Source organism: Crocodylus siamensis, chromosome 2, assembly GCF_052110815.1.
Source record: "Crocodylus siamensis isolate JL-2025a chromosome 2, ASM5211081v1, whole genome shotgun sequence".
NCBI classification, from domain to species: Eukaryota; Metazoa; Chordata; order Crocodylia; family Crocodylidae; genus Crocodylus; species Crocodylus siamensis.
In genome coordinates, this window is record NC_143396.1 from 182,488,680 (window position 1) to 182,506,912 (window position 18,233).

Below are 18,233 nucleotides of genomic sequence, written 5' to 3' on the forward strand. Positions count from 1 at the left end.
ACCTTTTTTCTAATGTGCTATTTTCTAATACGTGTACATACAGGACATTTGTACACATTTGCACTGAAGCACCACCCGCTTTTAAAAGCACTCGGTGCTGCAGTGCATGCATTTGTATAAACGGCAAAATGCACATCAGCACTGAGAAAATGGAGGTGGCGTGCTTTTGAACTATTCACTACTTACGATGAATTGTGGGCTCCCATTGAAATCAATAGAACTCTCTTCATAATAAGGTGCCAGAGTGAAAGAAAGGGTGTTAAATCTGTCCCATTGCAGGACTGGATGAATCCTACTGAACAATTTGTTATATTTATAAGGTGGCACTTACAGGTAAAAAAGCATTGTCAGACCATGGACCATCATATAAAATCCTGATCTTGCAAACACTTAAATACCTGCATAATCTTTCTCATTGTGATTTTAGTGGGAATACTTCTCATGCACTTAAGTTGCTGCAGGATCAGGGCAAAAGTACTTTTACTTCATTAAATTAGATCCATTGCATTTATATTGTTAACGCTCTTTCTGTTCACAGCATTTACTTTCCTTCATACATTGCACTAGTGGGAAGTCTCATAAATACAGTGATAGTAATGACCTGCATTCCTGCTCACACGAAACCAAAGTCAGAAGGATGTGCCATGCAGCAAAGTGAGTGTTAACTATTTGTGAACAATAGCTGTAGGAATGAAGAAGGGCAGTTTACATTAATTTAAAGACAGAATTGAAAGATTCTAGTTGTGCCTAGGGGTAGACAGAAGCAAACTTCACCTTCATCTGCTGTCCCAGAACACCTCAATCCTGGTTCTTCATTGTTACCTGAGGAGACAGGGTTCATGGTACAAGTCTGCAGCAGAGAATAAGGTTTACAATGATAGTAAAGATAAGACCACCTAGCTGCTTCTCAGTTAGGATCAACCCATTAAGCACTTGAACTAGGCCTTCCAGCAGCTAAAGGCTGATCATTTATAATCCACTCACAAACCACATTTGTTTGTAGATGAGTCTAATGCTCCACAGATATTCATCCAGCCTTTCAAGAGTTTACTCTACAGACAATGGCATATGGAAAGTAGTTTGTTATGCCACATTGCAGAAGCCTTCTTGAGAGTATTTAAAAAATAATAGTGTGTGGAGCTAAAAATGAAAAGGAAGATTGTGAGACTGAGAAAGGGTGAGAAAATAGAAATGTCATGAGAATGTCCTCTCATGTGACCAAATACCTGGGGTTGGTAGGATATAAAATGGGAATGGATTGTAGGGTAACATCGTCCTTTCCAGTCAGGTCTCTCACCTGCACTGTAAGCATCTACTGCACATTCATAGAATCATAGAAAAATAGGACTGGAAGGGCTTTCAAGAGGTCATCGAGTCCAACTCCCTGCTCAAAGTACGATCACCCTGGCTTGAAAAGGTGGCTGGACAAGATGACTTACTGAGGTTCCTTCTAGTCCTATTCCGCATTCTGCATTCGCTTTGGACACCAAAAACCCACTGGGACCAGTGTGGTTCCCCAAGTGTAGAACCAGTGCCAGTGGGGCAGTAGAATCTGAGACCAGTAGTGTAGCAAGGGAAGTGCCAGTAGCATACTGGTATCAGGCACCCTCATATTGGCCAACTCAAATAGAGGTAATTAAGTAGTAGCACATCTGGGGGTGGGTGCATGTGACCTCACTGGGTGTCAAAATGCCTGGGTATGGCTCTGGCTGAGATGCAGAAAAGACAGGAGGAATTTTTCCCTGTGCAGATTTGGCTGTGAACATGACCAGGCAATGTACTGGTTTCATGTTTCTTGGTTTTACACTGTGTTAATAGGAGGTGATTCTGTGTTATTTCCCTAGATGCATCACAGTCTGGTAGTGTGTTTAGCTTCAGAGAAATCCTACGCCTGCTGAAGCTTCCAGGAGTAATGGAAGTTTTCATAATCAAAGTCCTTTCTGGACTTCCTACAGGTACTTCCCCACTTAATCTATGATCATTAAAATATTTGAAATTACATGGCATAAAGCATAAATCCAGATCTATTTGTTTTTTGTTTGCTTAAAGGCCCTTTACATTTAGTCTTTAGGGTCTTAGAAAGGAGGGGGACTGCTATTTGTTCTGCCCAAGCTATATCTAATTCAGTGGTTACATACTTCAAGACAGTAATTCTAGATTTAATTTATAACAGCAGATTTTCTCCCACATACTTCCTATGTGTCCTTAGACAAATCGCTTAATCTTGCTACCTTAGTTCCTCCTTGGTAGAACTGGGAGACAAAGATAATTTAATTTCTTCCTCCCCCTGTTTTGTTTATTTAGTCTATAAGCTCTTCAGGGCAGAAACTAGACCAAATTGTTTGCACTGTACCTAGGACAGCGTGTCCTGATTTCAACAGGAGGCCTTTAAGAACAAAGTAATAATGTATTTTAAACAATAAGGAAGGAGCAAACTAGATATGCAGCAGCTACTATTCCAACAATGTTTGTTAATTGATATATACATACTGATGAGTTGACAGCTTCCATGATTTCCCTTTCCCTTGATGGTATTGCTTATTAGTCAATATTACATTGCTCAAAAAGATATTCCTCTTGCCTCCCACGTGTTGTGTTAGGAAGCTGCCAGCATCCTATATATGAACAAAGAATCTGTTTGCCATGGTGCTTCCCTTGAGCTGGTGGTAGTGTTTGCCTGGTCCATGCCTCCGCTTTGCCAGTCTAAAAGTTCTTTGATCACAATTCAGCACCTTTTGAATTCTCTTTACTTTAAGGCGTTCTGAAAGTCTGCGTAGAGACTGCATAAGTCTGCATTAAGGCAGCACCTGAAAGCTGTAAATAATGACATAAGGAAGAGGGAGGATTCTCAACCTGTCTAACTTGGAGAATCCTCAAGATTCTTTTTTGCTACGAGTGTGCATAAAAGTCCGTGCAGGTTGAGGAATTTGCTTTTGCTTGCCCTAAAGCATTGAGCAAGTTCCAGACTCTGGCCATAGAAACTGTGATAGATATGCAAACTGTTGTACACTTGCAAAAATGTGGAGACCCTTTAAAAAAGGAATCTCCTATCTCACACAGAGACACTCAGGAAGGTTCAAACACAGTACCTCTGGAAGTGGGGGAGTCAATCCATGTAAGTTAGCATATTAAACCCTACAGAGCTGACTAATTTTCTAGAGGAACCTTAAAAGGAGGAAAGGGTTGCTGGATATCTCTTTTTGCTTGCGCTTTGATTTGACTGAAAAAAACTGAGCTTTGTGCAACCTAACACCTCTATCCAAAGAAAAATCTACCAGAAGAAAGAACAGCAAGCAAGTAAGGTCAAAGGAAAACCCAATCCCTCAACTGAATGCAGTTTGACATTAGTCGCAGGTACTGAGCCATTTATAAAACTGCAGTGTGTTTTACAGAACAGTGTGGCACTCTTAAAGGGATTCCTGAATCCAAATGTTGGTTTATAGCATCATATTTTAATAAACCTGAAACTACAGCCCAGTACAATCTGCAGTACAATATCATATATCAGTCCTTGCAGCAGCTTTCCTCCAAAGGAACCCTAAAATGCACTTTATCTCTAAGCATTATGCAGCACTACTGAAGTGCAACATTCAGTGGGGTGGAGTGCACCAACTATTCTAAACAGGAAGCAATTCATTATGCCAGTGAAAGGAAAAAATAAGGAATAACATTTACAGCAACAAAAAAAAATCAAGGGAAATATTAGGAAAGTAGAATGTAGTTAATGAAGCTGGCATTTGGGCATCTTGCAGAGGATTATAGTCAAACACTTGATAAAAATGTCAGGTTTTTCAGTGACAGAAGCAGTCAGGGTCTCATTTGAATGACGGCATCAATCTCCTGTTTTGTGCCACATTGGCATACCAAATCATTGACACACAAAAAAGAGTGACACCTTTTACATTTCTGTCACTCCTAATCCCTCACTTCAGGCCTCTCATCAAATTTCTGACCAGATAATCCCTAGCCAGAGGCAATTTGACTCTTGCTCACTTCTTTGCACTTCACTGCTGGAGGCTAAACTCCAAAGAAACCTTCTTATTTATCTTCATCTCTCTCCTGCAGCCATGTAATTATGAGTTAATTCTATTGTCTAGATTATAGGCCTACTTGTATTTACCATGTAAACAAGCTTGTGATGATATAAGGGGCAAGTCTGCAGTCCCTCATTTATCTTCTTCCTTTCTATAATTAGTTTGAGTAAAACAATTAGAGCCTTACCAACTAAGGTATGTTAAAAGAAGGGTTGTGAATCTCTTAATGCTTCACCCAGAAGAAAAGATGGAATGACCCAGTTAATAATGGAAGCCTCTACCAGTTACTGATGGGGTGGGGCATTCTACTGTGTAGGCCAATACTACATTCTCTGCTTAATTGGGGACCTACGCCCCATTAAAACATTGTAGGCAGGGGAAAGACAGAACGCAAAATGGATAAAGGTTAACATTTTCAAATGGGCAGACATTTAAGAGCTGGTGGCCAAAGATGCAGACAAGCATCAGCTAGAACTTTCCAAAGCATGGAGATACCTGACACCATTTGAATCAATAGAGCTTGATTTAGGGCAGGCAGTTAGGGCTGGACAGATCCACAGAGGTATTTTTTCACTGGATAGGGAGTTAGGTATAGGAATTAGGGGTGTGCAAAATGGGCCATATTCAGTTTGGATTCAGATTTGATCTGAATCGGGGACAGTGATTCGATTCGTTGATTCAGATCACTGTCCCTGATTTGATTCAGCTGAATCTAAAACTGAAGATTCGATGCCGATTCAGAGAATCAGCGATTCGGACATAAACACAGCTTTAAATGTTTTTTCTACATACCTCGAGGTACCAGGCACAGCTCATGAACTCTGTGATGCTGGAGCAGATGGAGCGTCCCACAGGAATGGGGGCAGGGAACAGGGACACATGCTTGGAGGTGAACCTGGAAGTGAACCGGAAGTACTTCTGGTCCACTTCCATGTCTGCTGGGGAGTCTGCAGGGGCTTCCCCACCCCACACCCTGCCTGGCTTCGCAGTCAGCTGAGAGGGGACCCTGGGTGCCCCCCACAGACCCAGGAGGCACCAGTCGCTGAGCCAGAGGGGCACTGGGGGTCTCTGGCGCATTACCCAGCGGACATGGAAGTGGACCAGAAGAGCACACCGGGGACCCCCCGCACTCTTGTGTGATGCTTCATCTGCCCCAGGATCACAGCATTCATGAGCCACCTGGTACTATGTGATATGCAGAAAAAACATTTAAAGCTGTGTCTATGTTCAAATTTCCAAATCTCTCAGAATCGATTCAGAGTGTTCCAAGTCGATTCAGAGAGATAAAAGGATCTCCTGATTCAATTCACAGATTCAGCCACTGAATCAGGCTGAATCCCCACCAAGTTGAATCAGGGACCGAAGCTTCGCACAGCCCTAATAGGAATATCTTTAAAGGTCTGAGTTTTGCACATTTTTAAAAAACTCAGTAGGCATCTAGCTGCATCCTTAGGTACCTGAACATTCGGGAAAACCTGGGCCCAAGTCAATATTCCTGTCCCTAAATTCCATTTTCTATAGAGACTTGCTTACTTCAAGCCCAGATTCTCAAGTGTTTCCTGACATCAGGGTCCTCAGTTTTTGTCTTTTCAGTTTGGAGCATCTTGGAAGAGCTTGACATTCAGAGAGTTTTCTATAATTCAGGCCTCATAAGATCAATGAGCAGGACAACAGGTAATGTGTGTTTTGCCCAAAGAAGTGGATCAGCTATTCCAAGATATACCCCAACAGAGCTGACATTTGGTGACATGTGTTTTTAAACACTAGCTCTTTTAAAAATCTTGGCCTCAAAAGCTCAAATCACTTTTTAATAAGGGCTTATGCCCCTGAGTCACTTCAGTATTTTCTGAAAATGTTATTCTAAAATCCTTCTTTGTACTGAAACTCCCAAACTATGCATATACCTAGTACTACACAAGACTCATGGCTTGGCTTTTGGTGTTTTCAGAAGAGCTCAGGGTCAGATTTTTAAGGTCTCAGTGCCCATGACTAGGGACACATTTGCAATAATGCTGAGTTCCTATTGAGGTTCCTACATAAAGGTCAGATTGTGACTTTTTTTTTCCTTATGGAACTCTGTCTCTGAGGGTGAGCATACAGCTCCTTTAAACATTGTTGTTAAAGGATAAGTATAGACACTCCAAAAGCTGGAGGCTGAATCAATTCAGTCTTTGCAAGTTAGTCTAAACTGCAGAGATTAAACTGAGAAACAACTCGACAAATGTTCACTTTTGATTTAGGAGATGCAGCCACATACCTGCAGTGGCTCAGGCCAGCAGCTGGGGGGTGCGAAAGCACAGCTCTTTGGCACGTAGTCAGTATGGGCTGTGCGTTCACTTCCTCTTCCTGCTTCCCCTGAGGTCTCTGGGATTTGCAGTCCATAATCACAGCAGCAGGATTCTGCAGAGTTGCTCATGACTTCCTCTTTCTGCTTGCAGATGCTTCTAGGATTTGTAGTCCACAGTCACAGGCAGTAGTAAGTTTTTAGCAGAGCAGGGCAGGGCAGGGCAGGGCAGGGCAGCTCTGTACTCAGAGAAAAGGAAGTCTAATCCTCACTCCCTGGCCCCAGATGGGGTTTGCCTTGAGGGGGTGGGCAGTCCCTGCCTCCTCCCTACCTTCCCAACCCTTCTCTGCTGGAGCAGACAGCACAACCTAGCCCAGCCCAGCCCAAGGCTGGAAAGCATGCTGGGGGACTGTGCACTGAACTGTTTCCAATTGCTTAAACCGGTTTATATGTAACTTGTCCCTAGCCAAAATGAACACCCCACAGTCCCCAGTTGCTACTGATGCTGATAGGCAACATGTATGCTCTCTATCTGTACACCCCAGACAATGTAGAAGTGATATATCACTTGCTGGTACTTCAGTAGCCATCTGAATTCTGGTGACTGGCCAAGATAGACTAAGGGCTGAAAAGTTATGAATGATGCAGTCAGCTAGTCCAAAAGTTTGTTTAATGTAAATTGGTGTAGCTCTGTGGACTTCAGTAAAATTACACTGATTTGCCTTCACAGATGATCTTGTCCATTATATCCTACAGACATGCTGCATTCTTCCAGACACCATAACCTTAGACTAAAACGTCCCTTTAGTGGAATTCTTTCATTAGCCATATATTTGTGTGTCATGATAGCTCAAAAGCTACAATAAGCAATAATATAGCTATAGACCTAGACAAGCAGAATAGAATTACCCTTTGGATGAAAGTACAATATTATAAAGAGGAAATTATTATCTTTCTCCTCACAGATACAGGATACTGTAATAGGATTTGTGAGTCATGACAAACCACAAAATGTTTTCCAATCCTCAAATATCTTGTGGTGTAGTTTATTTTTTTCTAATTATGTGCCAGCCTATAAACCCTACAGGTCAGTGTACTTCCAGTTCATGGTGTCTTGATGTTTAGATACAAAACCATAAAACTACAATTTCATGTTATGTGATAGTATGCATTATGGAATGGCTTAGGAGTCTCATTAACTTATACTTTCAGCTTTTGGAGGATATTTGTCATCTGGTTCAGTGTGGGGTTATGCATGAATGAGAGAGAAAGAGAGAGTGCACATACTTGGGGAAGGGAGAAATACAAACTTTATTTTTATATAAGAGTCAGTGAGTGAGCATTTTTCTAATATCCTTTCCAGAAAATTAAAATTGAAAAGTAGAGTCAGTATATGCTGTGTCTGTCCATGCTTCACTTATTGCCTCTGTGTGCTAACAACATCAGAGATACATGAGAGAGAGAGAGAAACTCCATGTGCCAGTGAAGTCATTGGCTATGGGTACAGTAAAACCACTGTATTTAATGTAATGCTACCAGATGGTTTCCCAGACACTATGCCCAATGGTGAAAACCTGAAGTTAGGCAAAAAGGAATGAGGATTTTCATGAAATTATCCCAAAGTTACTGTCTTGTCTGAACAGATGTTTTTTTATTTGTCCTGTGCTAACATTTAGCCTGAATTGCACAACAAAACAACAGAACAACTTTCAGTAAGGAGCTCTGTCTAACTCCCATAATATAACAAGGTCAGGGTCCCAGGAGTGGCCTTGATGGCCACTGCCAGCTCTACAATCATGCCCCTCTTGGGTGCCCTCCACTCTTTCCTGCCACGCCTTGATGGAAATATGATAAAAATAGGCTGCTTGCAGGTCTCTGTGTGGCCCCATTTTGCCTGAACCTCCACTAGGGTTCCCCAGCACCCTACTGGGCCTCACTGGGCCTCAGGCCCCTCACAGGGCTTCTCAAGTCAACTGTACCCTGCAGGGCACCCAAAGCTTTAAGGGCTAAATGTGTGGCTCCAAATCCTTCCCTACACCATGCCCCATGCCTCATGGGTGTTACCGTTGTCAGTGTTGGGGCTTTGGCCTCCACCCCTTTACTTTAGCTAAACCACTATATTGGACCTGGCTTTGAGGCGCTAGCTCCAACTCATCCCTTTCCAGTCACCGGGCCCCTGGCCCCTGTCTGCCGGGATCTTGGCCCCTATGTGCCTGTGCCCCTCTCGGGCACCAGACCCCTGGCACTGGGCACTGGGACCCTCTTGGGCACTGGGACCCTATTCACTCTGTGCCTAGCACTACACCTGCTCTGTGCTCAATACTCACTAGGGCCTTGAGCCTGCCCCTCGCAGGACTCAAGGCAGTCATGTGCCGCTCAGACACTAATGGGACCTCTTAGGGCCTTGAGCCTGCCCTTCACAGGACTTAAGGCAGTCATGTGCCGCTCAGACACTAATGGGACCTCTGGTTAGCTCCCCTTACAATGCCAACCCAAACAACTGGTATAAACAGTAATGTAAACCCTGGGCTGTAACATAAACAACAATAATGGAAGCAGCCCTCTGCCCCTTTAAGAGGGCAAACCTTCTTTCACCTCTTGTGCCAGTGTACCTCCCAGCACAGGCTCCGTGTGGACTCCCCAAGCCTGTGTTTCTGAAGGCAGCAGAGCAATCTATCTAGCATGCCTGGGTTGCTGGGGCTACTGGGCAGGAGCTGCTAACCCTGCAGCTGACAGAACTAGACTGGCTTGCCAGCCCAAGCCCCAGCTTTATATGCCCCCAGGGCCCTGCCTATCTCCGGCCAGCTGACCACCTGCAGGTGTCTGCTAATTGCCCAGTAATTTGGTGCTCCGGCAACCTGCAGCTGCTAACCTGCAGAGGTCTCTGGCTGGGCTGCCTTTATACAAGGAGCCCCAGGCTCTCTGTTACACAGAGGTATTTCTTTAATGATAAAAGTGATAAGGATATTAAAGATTTAAAAAATAGACTCACATTAAAGATTGAAAAAATCCAGAAAATCTATCTGATTGAATTTGAGCCTGATTCACCTATTATCTACACCCAGTCACTGGGAGTCCAAAGTAAATCCATTGACTCTATACTAGTAATGGCTGATAGCAAGGTCTGGCCCTTTATTTGTCTGATAATATTGCACTATAACTGTAGTCCTCCAAAATTTTTTTCTTTTCAATAACTACCTTTCAGGTTTGTTCCTGATTATGTTCTCCATCATCTCTATGGATTTCTTTGGACTGGAGGCAGCAGAGTCTGGGTATCTGCTGGCATATTTCGGTGTTCTTCAAATGGTAAGTGAAAATAATAGAATTATCTGACCTACTGTACTCATCATGCTGCATCCAGATGCTCAGCAGAGCCCTTGTTTTGTGATTAGATTAGATGAACTTGTAAGAAGCACTCTCCATAGCAGGCTTGCACTAAGCCCTGCAAAATCATGAGAAGACTCCTCCATTAGGTGAGCTGAAGGAAAGCCCAACTGTTGCTAAGCTAGCATTATCCATGCTTTTCACACCACTTTTACTGCAGTAAATGCTTCAGGATCACTTCAGGCTGAATATTAGCCTTAAAATCACTCTAAGGCTGAAGGCAATGCAGAAATAGCAATGATTAGTTGGAAGGCAAATTTCAAGGTGAAAATTAGAATTATGTCCTGAAGAAAGTTGATGTTGTAGTTAAAGCACTAAATGGGGTCTTAAGAAATCTGGGTTCAGTTCCTGGCTCTGCTGCAGCATTCCTATGTGACTTGGAACAAGTCATTCAGGCCTAGAGCCACAAAGGCATTGATATATCCTACATTCTTTTGACTTCAGTGGAAGTGAGGTGTTTAAGTAGGAATTGGGCAACTAAATACCTTTGAAGAGCTAGCCCTTAATTTCCTTGTGTCTCAAGTTTCCCACCTGGAAAATGGCAGTGTTTATATTATAAGCTCTTGGGCACAGGGAGTGTCTATCATCATATGTCTATGCTGCATTCAAAGGTGTAATTTCAAGATGGGGAGACATCTCTGCACTTGGTTTAATTTAGCTACTGTAGGTAACAAGATGCTGCAATAAGGACTTCAGCATAAGTTGTGCAAGCCTGCAAGGGACTCTGGGTAAGTACTTGCTTTATGTGTCAACACTCTACACTGCTGTATCTTTATTGCTGTTGATGCTAGACTGAAATTGGAGTGATGTCACAGAGTCCCCACCAAGGGGGTGTTTGCTCAGGACTGCCACAGCCTTGTCTGGTCTCTGAGACTGTCCCCCAAAGCCAGCTCAGGCATGGTGTCTAGCATACACTGAAACCCTGGCCTTTCAGATTTTTACTCTTCTTGTTTCTCGATAACCCTTACTCTAGCATGTGGTTCCTCACCAGTGAAGGTGTTTATTGGGCGAAGGTCAACTAGTCAGTGGTTCTCTGCCCTGGCTTGAAAGAGTTAAACAGTTCTTCTGACCCCAGTCTAGTCCACACAGCCTAAAGCACCCCTGAAAGATAGCTCCACTGTTCTCTTTCTAGTCAGCCCAGCTTCTGAGCCCCAAACTGCTCTGCTGGTCTCTCTCCTCTCCCTACCACCCCTCGTTTACACTTCCCCTCTGTTGTTATGCTCCTCTTATTAGGCTTATTTTCAGTCTGCAGGGTGTTGACCTTCTTGGCTTTGTTGATGTGTCAACAAGGTTGTTCAAGTCTCTGTTGATGCTAAATGTCCATCTTGACCTGTCCCACACTTAGACAGATCACTTGCTTCGCTGTCTCTTAACCTGTTCCTTTCCCGTGTACTAGTTTTGTCGGTAAACTGAGCTATGCAATATTGTAACAACATGAATATATTACAGAAATATTACAATAAATCTCATAGTCTGTCACAAGTGGGTGTGCCTCCTTGTGCTGTACACTAGAGGTTTGCCACTTTTGTGGGCTTGAGGCGCCTCGCACTGGACTCAAGACACCCCTCCATTATTTTTGTGAATTGACCTGCACCCAATTTCAAAAACTAATTTATAGATTACAGTGCTAACCTCCTTACACATGGACTGGGCAGTAAGGGTGGGAGAATCATCCAGGAAGGGACAAGCCTGAGCCTGGCTTATCTTATCTGCTTATCTCCTTACGCCTCATTTATCTCCTCACAACTAGTGGTACCCTTCAAAGTGCCTGTGTAGGGTGTCCAGATCCGCTAGTTGAGAATCACTGCTGTGTATGCACACACCTTTGGTTATAGAATAGACCAGTGGTTCTTAACCATTTTAGATTCAAGGTACTCCTCCATCAGTTTTTTGAATTTAGTGTCACCCTGGTTGAGGACTATTGTTGTACTGCTTCAGCTTACCTCAGTGCTTCTCAACTGGGTTACTGCCACAACTGCCACCAGCTGAAATTGTCCTACACAGTATACCCCTTATGTGGAGTCAGACTGGGAAGCAGCTGCAGCAAGAGCAGGCATTCCTACCTGATACAAATCTAATGTGGACAGGAGTGCCGGTTCTTGCTGCAGCCCTCCCAGTCCAGCTCCCCCTGGAAACAGAGGCACACGGCGTAGTTCCAGCTGGTGGTGGTGAGAGCAGCCTGGCAACCTAAAGATTTATCTCTATCTTTCCTGTGTTTCCACAAGCTGGCATACCACCATGCTGCTGCTGCTGCTGCCGCTGCCACCAAATGAAACTGTCCCATGTGCCTCTGTTTCCAGGGACAGTATGTATGGCCAAATTGCAAAAGGCTCTGGCAAAATCAGGTGCTCTCTGAAGTTCTGCTCTAGCAACTACATTTAGGTGCACAGGACCAAATCTTCATGGATACAAATCAGAATAGTTCCCTGGGTGCAGCTACACATGCTGATTTAAGGCACTTTAGCCCAGTTTAAGGCACATTAAGGGCATACATCTACATGTGCGTGTCCTTAATGTGCCTTAAAATAGCAATTTTAGGTTATTCATGCCTAAATTCATGAATTTGCAGGTGTCAAATTTAAGCATGAATAGCTAAAGCACCTTCACAGATGTGTAGACATATTAACACTGTGTATGTTGACTGACTTGGGATTAACTTTAGTCCCAAGTCAGTCCGCACACCGCGTTAATGCACCATAAAGCATGCACATGTTGACACATGCCTAAATCACCTTAATGCGCATTAGACAAATGTGTATTAAGTTTAGCCGCACATAAAAGCACAAGTAGACACGTCCCCTGAGAATCTGGTCTAAAACATACTGGTACTGGGCAAGAATTGAAGTTCTCTTTTCTGTTCTAGTCACTAAATAAAAGAGTCCAAATGTGGCTGATGGAAATTACAATCACGACAGGTTAATTGCTTAGAAATATCTTCTATTGAGTTAATTGTACTTGAGGACTTCTGAACACTTGCTAGTACTGACTCTGTCAGAAAGAGCCTTTTGGCTTGTGTACCCGCACCGTTCTTAGATAGGTATTTTAGATGCATTTGTCCAAGAGAGGGTCAGTTAATACTGATGGGATATTTATGGGTCTTTAAAGTGCAGGTGAATTCCACCTGGTAGCATGGATGAATGCTGATGAACAACTGTTGACTGGTTTGCCTACTTCACTGAGGGAATTCCAGACTTACTCATAACAAGTACAATGTATTTTTCAATTAAGTAAATCAACTAGATCCTCAACTGTAGATTTCATTTGTTTCTTTCTTTTTATATTCTTCTCTCTCAGAAACCCCCCTTTTTTTTTCCTGTCTTTCTTTGAGCTTTGCAAATGAATGATAACACAGGTGACCACCCACAGGTCTGTAAAGCAGTGGGTTATTCACTTTTAAGGGACAGGCTAGGAAGGTGGCTGCTGATGTCATACAATGAATGGAAAAAAACCAGGCAGTGTCCTGTTTACTTTAAACCTCTCTCTGTAGATATTCAGAATGGAATAGCTTGGTTATACAGTAAGCTAAGCGCACACACACACACACACACACGCGCGCGCACACAACCATTGTGTTTCAGAAACAAACCAGCCTCTGGTCTGATGGGAAGCGGGCAGTGTTTGTTGTTTGTCGTCTTAACCTACATTTCACATGCTCGGTGGCAAACAGAGGTGTGCAGGTTTGGAAGGAAAGGAGCAAGTGAGGGTATGAGCTGGATGCAGATCTGTAAAGTCTTATAACTTTATTGTCTTGTGCTCCTTGCTTATGTTACTGTAGCAGTTAAGGGCCCTAGTCATAAACCCAGATCCCATAGTACAAGGTGCTGAACAGAATTGTAACAACATGTTGAAAGTAACAACAAGGACAATTATTAGTCCTTGCCCAAAGTCCTTTACTATCTGAAGCATGTAAGACAAGAGATAGATACAGGCAGACAGGACATACAAGAGGATGATGATAAAGTATTGGTTCATGTGGTAGGCGTTGGTCTCAGCACATCGGCAGTTGGACCTTATTTTCAGGGACTTTAGCATCATGGCAAAGGAGAGGTTAATGAGGGATTTGAAGATAGATGATGAGATACTGTTGGTGAGAGCTCCTCACAAACATGAGGGACAACATGAGAGAAAACACAAAGGTGACTGAAAATGTAACACTTGGGCAGGGAAAGGTAGTATCATAGCCCAATTAGAGGTGGGAATTGGCTTCTCGGTATTGAAGGAGCTCTCTTTTTGATTGACGGAGGGACATTGAAGGGCTTTGAAAGTGAAGACAAGAAAGTTTAAGACTTCTGTTTGAAGTCTTAAATCCACAGCTGTAGTAATCATGTTATTGTATGAGGATCTCAACTTTATTTTTCATGTAATATCAACCTACATGGGTAGGATGAAGAGGAAGACAACATGATCCCCTAACAACCCAAAAACGGAAGACCCCACAAATTATTTTTAAAGCTCATTAATTTTAGGCTCATATTTTTCTCTTAATGCAATACTAATATTTTCATCTTGTACAAAAAAAACCCTCCATCAGGTAGCCCTTTGCTTACAGAATAGGGTGACTATTACTTCCTATAGTCTGCAAAATTGGAAGTGTCCTTTTATCCCTCATGCCCCCTTCCCTGGCCCTGCAAAAGTTTATATGCTTTAGCCACTTAAACCTTTTTTTAATTTTGTCTTCAGCTTTTAGCCATTGTTAGCAAGCAGCAGTGAGGAATGGAGGGTGTGGTATAGATGCCAACTATACCCATTCACCAGCACTATTCATCCAAGTCCAGCACTCCTTAAAAGCATTAAGGAGATGTAAAATAGACTTTTGTCAACTGGAGGGGGAAATATTTTGTAGAAAATATATTTGCAGCTGCATAATGCTAAAAAAGCAATTTGGAGGCAGTTTGAAATAGCCAGCTGCCACAGCAGGAGCAGTGTGAGATGGACCACCCAGGATATAATAGATATATCACCTTGTTGCCTGTAAATTGTTCAAGCAGCTAAAATAGACACATTAGAGCAGCTGGCAAACATCAAGTTAGCGGGGTATCAGACAGGCTTAATGAAGGCCTCCCTGAATGTTTTATTGCTCTTTCAGATTGAAGATCCAAAGACTCAAATTGCAGTTAGTGCTATTGTATTATAGAACTGGCCTTTAAAGCCAAATCCATAAACCTACTGCTCAGCCTGGAGGAAAGCTGACTCCTTCCTCCAGGTTGTGGACCGCTTTGTGAACCTCAAGGCACACCTGTGACAGTAGGAAGACTAGATGGAGATCTAGTCTCCAGTTCACAGTCCTGCCACTCCTTTTAGCTTCTTCCATAGGGGGTGTATCTACTCGAGATGCTTTACTGCCGAGCTGACTAATTAGCTTCTCAGTAAAGCATCACCATCGACATATGCAGTGCTATTAAGCTGGAATAAATTAATTAACTCTGCTGTACGATAGTACTGCCCAACCTAAGTACTATCCTATGGTGGAGTTATTTACTCTACCACACCACACATGTAGACTGTGACCAGGGCTGGCTGGGGCACAAGGGTGCTACTGTGCAGGGGCTGCCTGCTGGCTAGACCCACACTGTAGCATCATCATGCTCCAGCTAGCCCTGGTCACTGTCTACATGTGTGGTGTGGTGGAGCAGGTCCAGGCTGGCAGGCTGACCCGCAGGTACCCTGCCAGCTAGGGCTGTGCTGCCCTGGCTCAGTGTGCTGCAGTCCCAGGAGCACTAGTAAACACTGCATCTGGGATCAATAAACTCCAGCACAAACTGCACCAGAGTTTACTGTGTCACATTAATATCACATGTAGGCACGCCCAGGGAGTCTCAGTAGAGATGCTTGCCAGTCATGCCCCTTACACAGGCTCCCGCCTCCCAAGTCCAGATGTGTTCACCTAGTGGCAGCAACATCAAAGCAAGCACACCTGGCCTTGTGCTCCCTGTACAAGCATCCCATCTCCAAGACAATTGGTTACCTCAAGTGACAACTGATGCACAGGGCTCTGGCCACAGGCACCATTGTCCATCCCTTAGACCCAGTGGTATCAGTGACCTGTCCTTTCTGTGATGAAGGGGTGGAGAAAACTCTCTTCCATCCCTTCCTGTACTATCCCTGGCCGTGGTCACCTTCACTGCTCTCAGCACTCTGATATGCTGGATCTAGATTTCTGCATGATTGTATACATCCTCAGTGGGGTTACATTCCTGCAGTACCCTGTGTGCAGTACTTGGTTAGTAACTGTTACAGCTCTTGATGTTTGACATCACTATCGTCTTCTAACTGTCTGGACTCGCTGTTTCTTTTAGTTCATACATAGGACGCTTGCTGTAAGACTGTATGGCCAGTCTGGCTAGATTTCCTTCATCCCGGTTCTTGATGTCTGATAGGATATTTCCATGACAGGCTGGCACTGCTCTGTGTACACGTCCTCTGGATGCATTATCTCATACTGAAGTACTATAAGAAAGCTGCCATGATTTTCACAAGATATCCTGTTTTGAGCTAGCTGACCAACTACAATTCAGGCCTGGTTTCAAGACAGAAATGCAACAGCATGATTACAATTCAAAATGCATGTATTGAGAAGGGGGTAAGATAAGTGGTGGGTGCACGGTTGTCACATGGCTTGTGAAGAGCAGGGTCTACAAGTCTCGGCGCTTAGCTACACAAGATGCTTTACTTGGGATTAAAGCAAGTTACTGTACAGTAAACATCACTGTCTACACCTGCAGACACTTACTGAGCAGTAATTTGCTTTAATCATGAGTAAATTTGCTACCTGTAAATACAAGTAGCAGATTTACTCAAGATTACTTACTGCACTGTACAACACATGTAGATGGCTGAACAGGAGCAAATGTGCACTGGGTAGCAGGGAGTGGGAGATAGCTCCCTACCCCTGGGGGCTGCCTGCTGCCTGGGTAGGCTCCACCACTGAAGCCTGGGTGGAGACAATGTCCTCCTGCCCTGACAGCAGGGAGCTCCTAGCCCCAGCTCTGTGATCACCATTGTGGAGCAGGGGCCAGGAGATTCTTATCTCCCAGCCTGGGCTCCATGATTGGGAAGCCAGGGCTGGGAGATGAGACACTACTGGCTCCCGCTACTTGATCAGCGGAGCAAGGGTTGGGTGCTTCCTGCTGCTGGGGAAGGGAGACTCTGTGTCCCCCGCCCCTCCACCCCCTTCCAGGCTCCCGTGGTGGAGCCTGCTTTGGCAGCAGGCAGCTCCCAGGGGAAGGGAGCAATCTCCCAGCCACTGCCAGAAGACAGCTGTCTCCTGGCCCCATACTCCCTGCCAGCCCCTGGGCTAGCACCCAGGGGAGCCTAGAGTTCCCCCTGGCTGCTGCAGGGGGCCAGTGCAGGGCCAGTGGAGGCAGAAGCAGATTGCTGCCATGAGCAGCAAATCTGCTTCAGCTTTCCTGCATGTGTAGACACCAGCCCAGGGTAGGTTTACTCCACAGTAAACCCACCCTGGAGCATTTACATGTGTAGATGTACCTTTGGCACATTATTGTTTTATCTGATACCATGTTGTGAAAAATACATATTCTTTGATGTATGGGGCCTCTTTTTATAGCCAACAGGTCTGATATATCTTCATTTCCCATTTATTTTGTTCTTAAAAAGTTAACTAAATAGATTTTATTTTTATATAAGGACCCTCTAAAATGTAATTGTGGGATCAGCCTCAACCCAGGATGGAATCTGGCCAGAACAGAATGCTTAATATCTACAAAGCAACATCCACCAGGCCTGAAGGTTGTGCATCTTGACTTCTTAACTGACCCATATTATCTAGTCCTCTGTTCCTTGGCTTGCAGTGCCAATGGCCTCAGTTTGGGTATGTTAATGGTCTGTGGAGCTCACGTTCAGCAGCTGAGAATCTGGCCTATATGGGCAACTTTACATGTGCTCTGCGGGTGGGGGATGGGGCACTTCAATGAGATCTGCTTTAATTAAAATGCCTGCAGTATAGGACATGCCTTGTGGGACAGTGTCTTGTGTATTCAGCATGTCCGCATCTCATGTATTCAGTGTCCCCATGCTTCAAAATGGTAGCAGGGGTGTTTTAACTAAAGTTCATTCGATGAGCTTTAGCTAAAGCACTCCCACCGCCATTTGGAAGCACAGGGATGCTGAATATACCATACACAAGATGCAGATGCTAATTATCACACTCCAGCAGATTTGATTAATTACAGCACATCACAGCAGTGTCCCTGCATGTCTACAGGCACCCTATATGTCCTCCCTGAAAAACTTTGGAAGAGTCCTGTAGATAACCATTGGCCTGCACATAAGAACAACCTGAATTCTTGTTCTAAATCTGCTGCTAACTTGCTGCTTGATCTTAGATCAAATATTTTCTGCTTCAGATTCTCTCTAAAATGACAGTATTGGTTCCAATCTTCCTTTGTGAAGCATATGAACATCTGGAATAAATAGCATTATGTGGGATGTTTATCAGCTTCAGATTGCACAGTTTAATGGTAAAGAAGATGTAAGAGTAAACTGTCCACCGTTGACTTGCAGCCACTTCCATA

General features: G+C 43.9%; 1 protein-coding gene across 8 annotated transcripts in view; it reads left to right on the forward strand.

Moving 5' to 3' along the window:
• The window catches only part of SLC67A1 (solute carrier family 67 member 1), a 117,973-nt gene that overhangs the window by 62,098 nt on the left and 37,642 nt on the right, over positions 1-18,233 (forward strand). For all 8 annotated transcript variants that reach the window (XR_016440229.1, XR_016440228.1, XR_016440232.1 and 5 more), the window contains exons 6-8: positions 539-654; positions 1,845-1,955; positions 9,524-9,624. Coding sequence is in view for 3 of the 8 variants with exons in the window: in XM_090032515.1 (XP_089888641.1) it covers positions 539-654; positions 1,845-1,955; positions 9,524-9,624 (328 nt within the window). In the remaining 5 variants the exon portion in view is untranslated. The remainder of the gene's footprint in view (positions 1-538; positions 655-1,844; positions 1,956-9,523; positions 9,625-18,233) is intronic.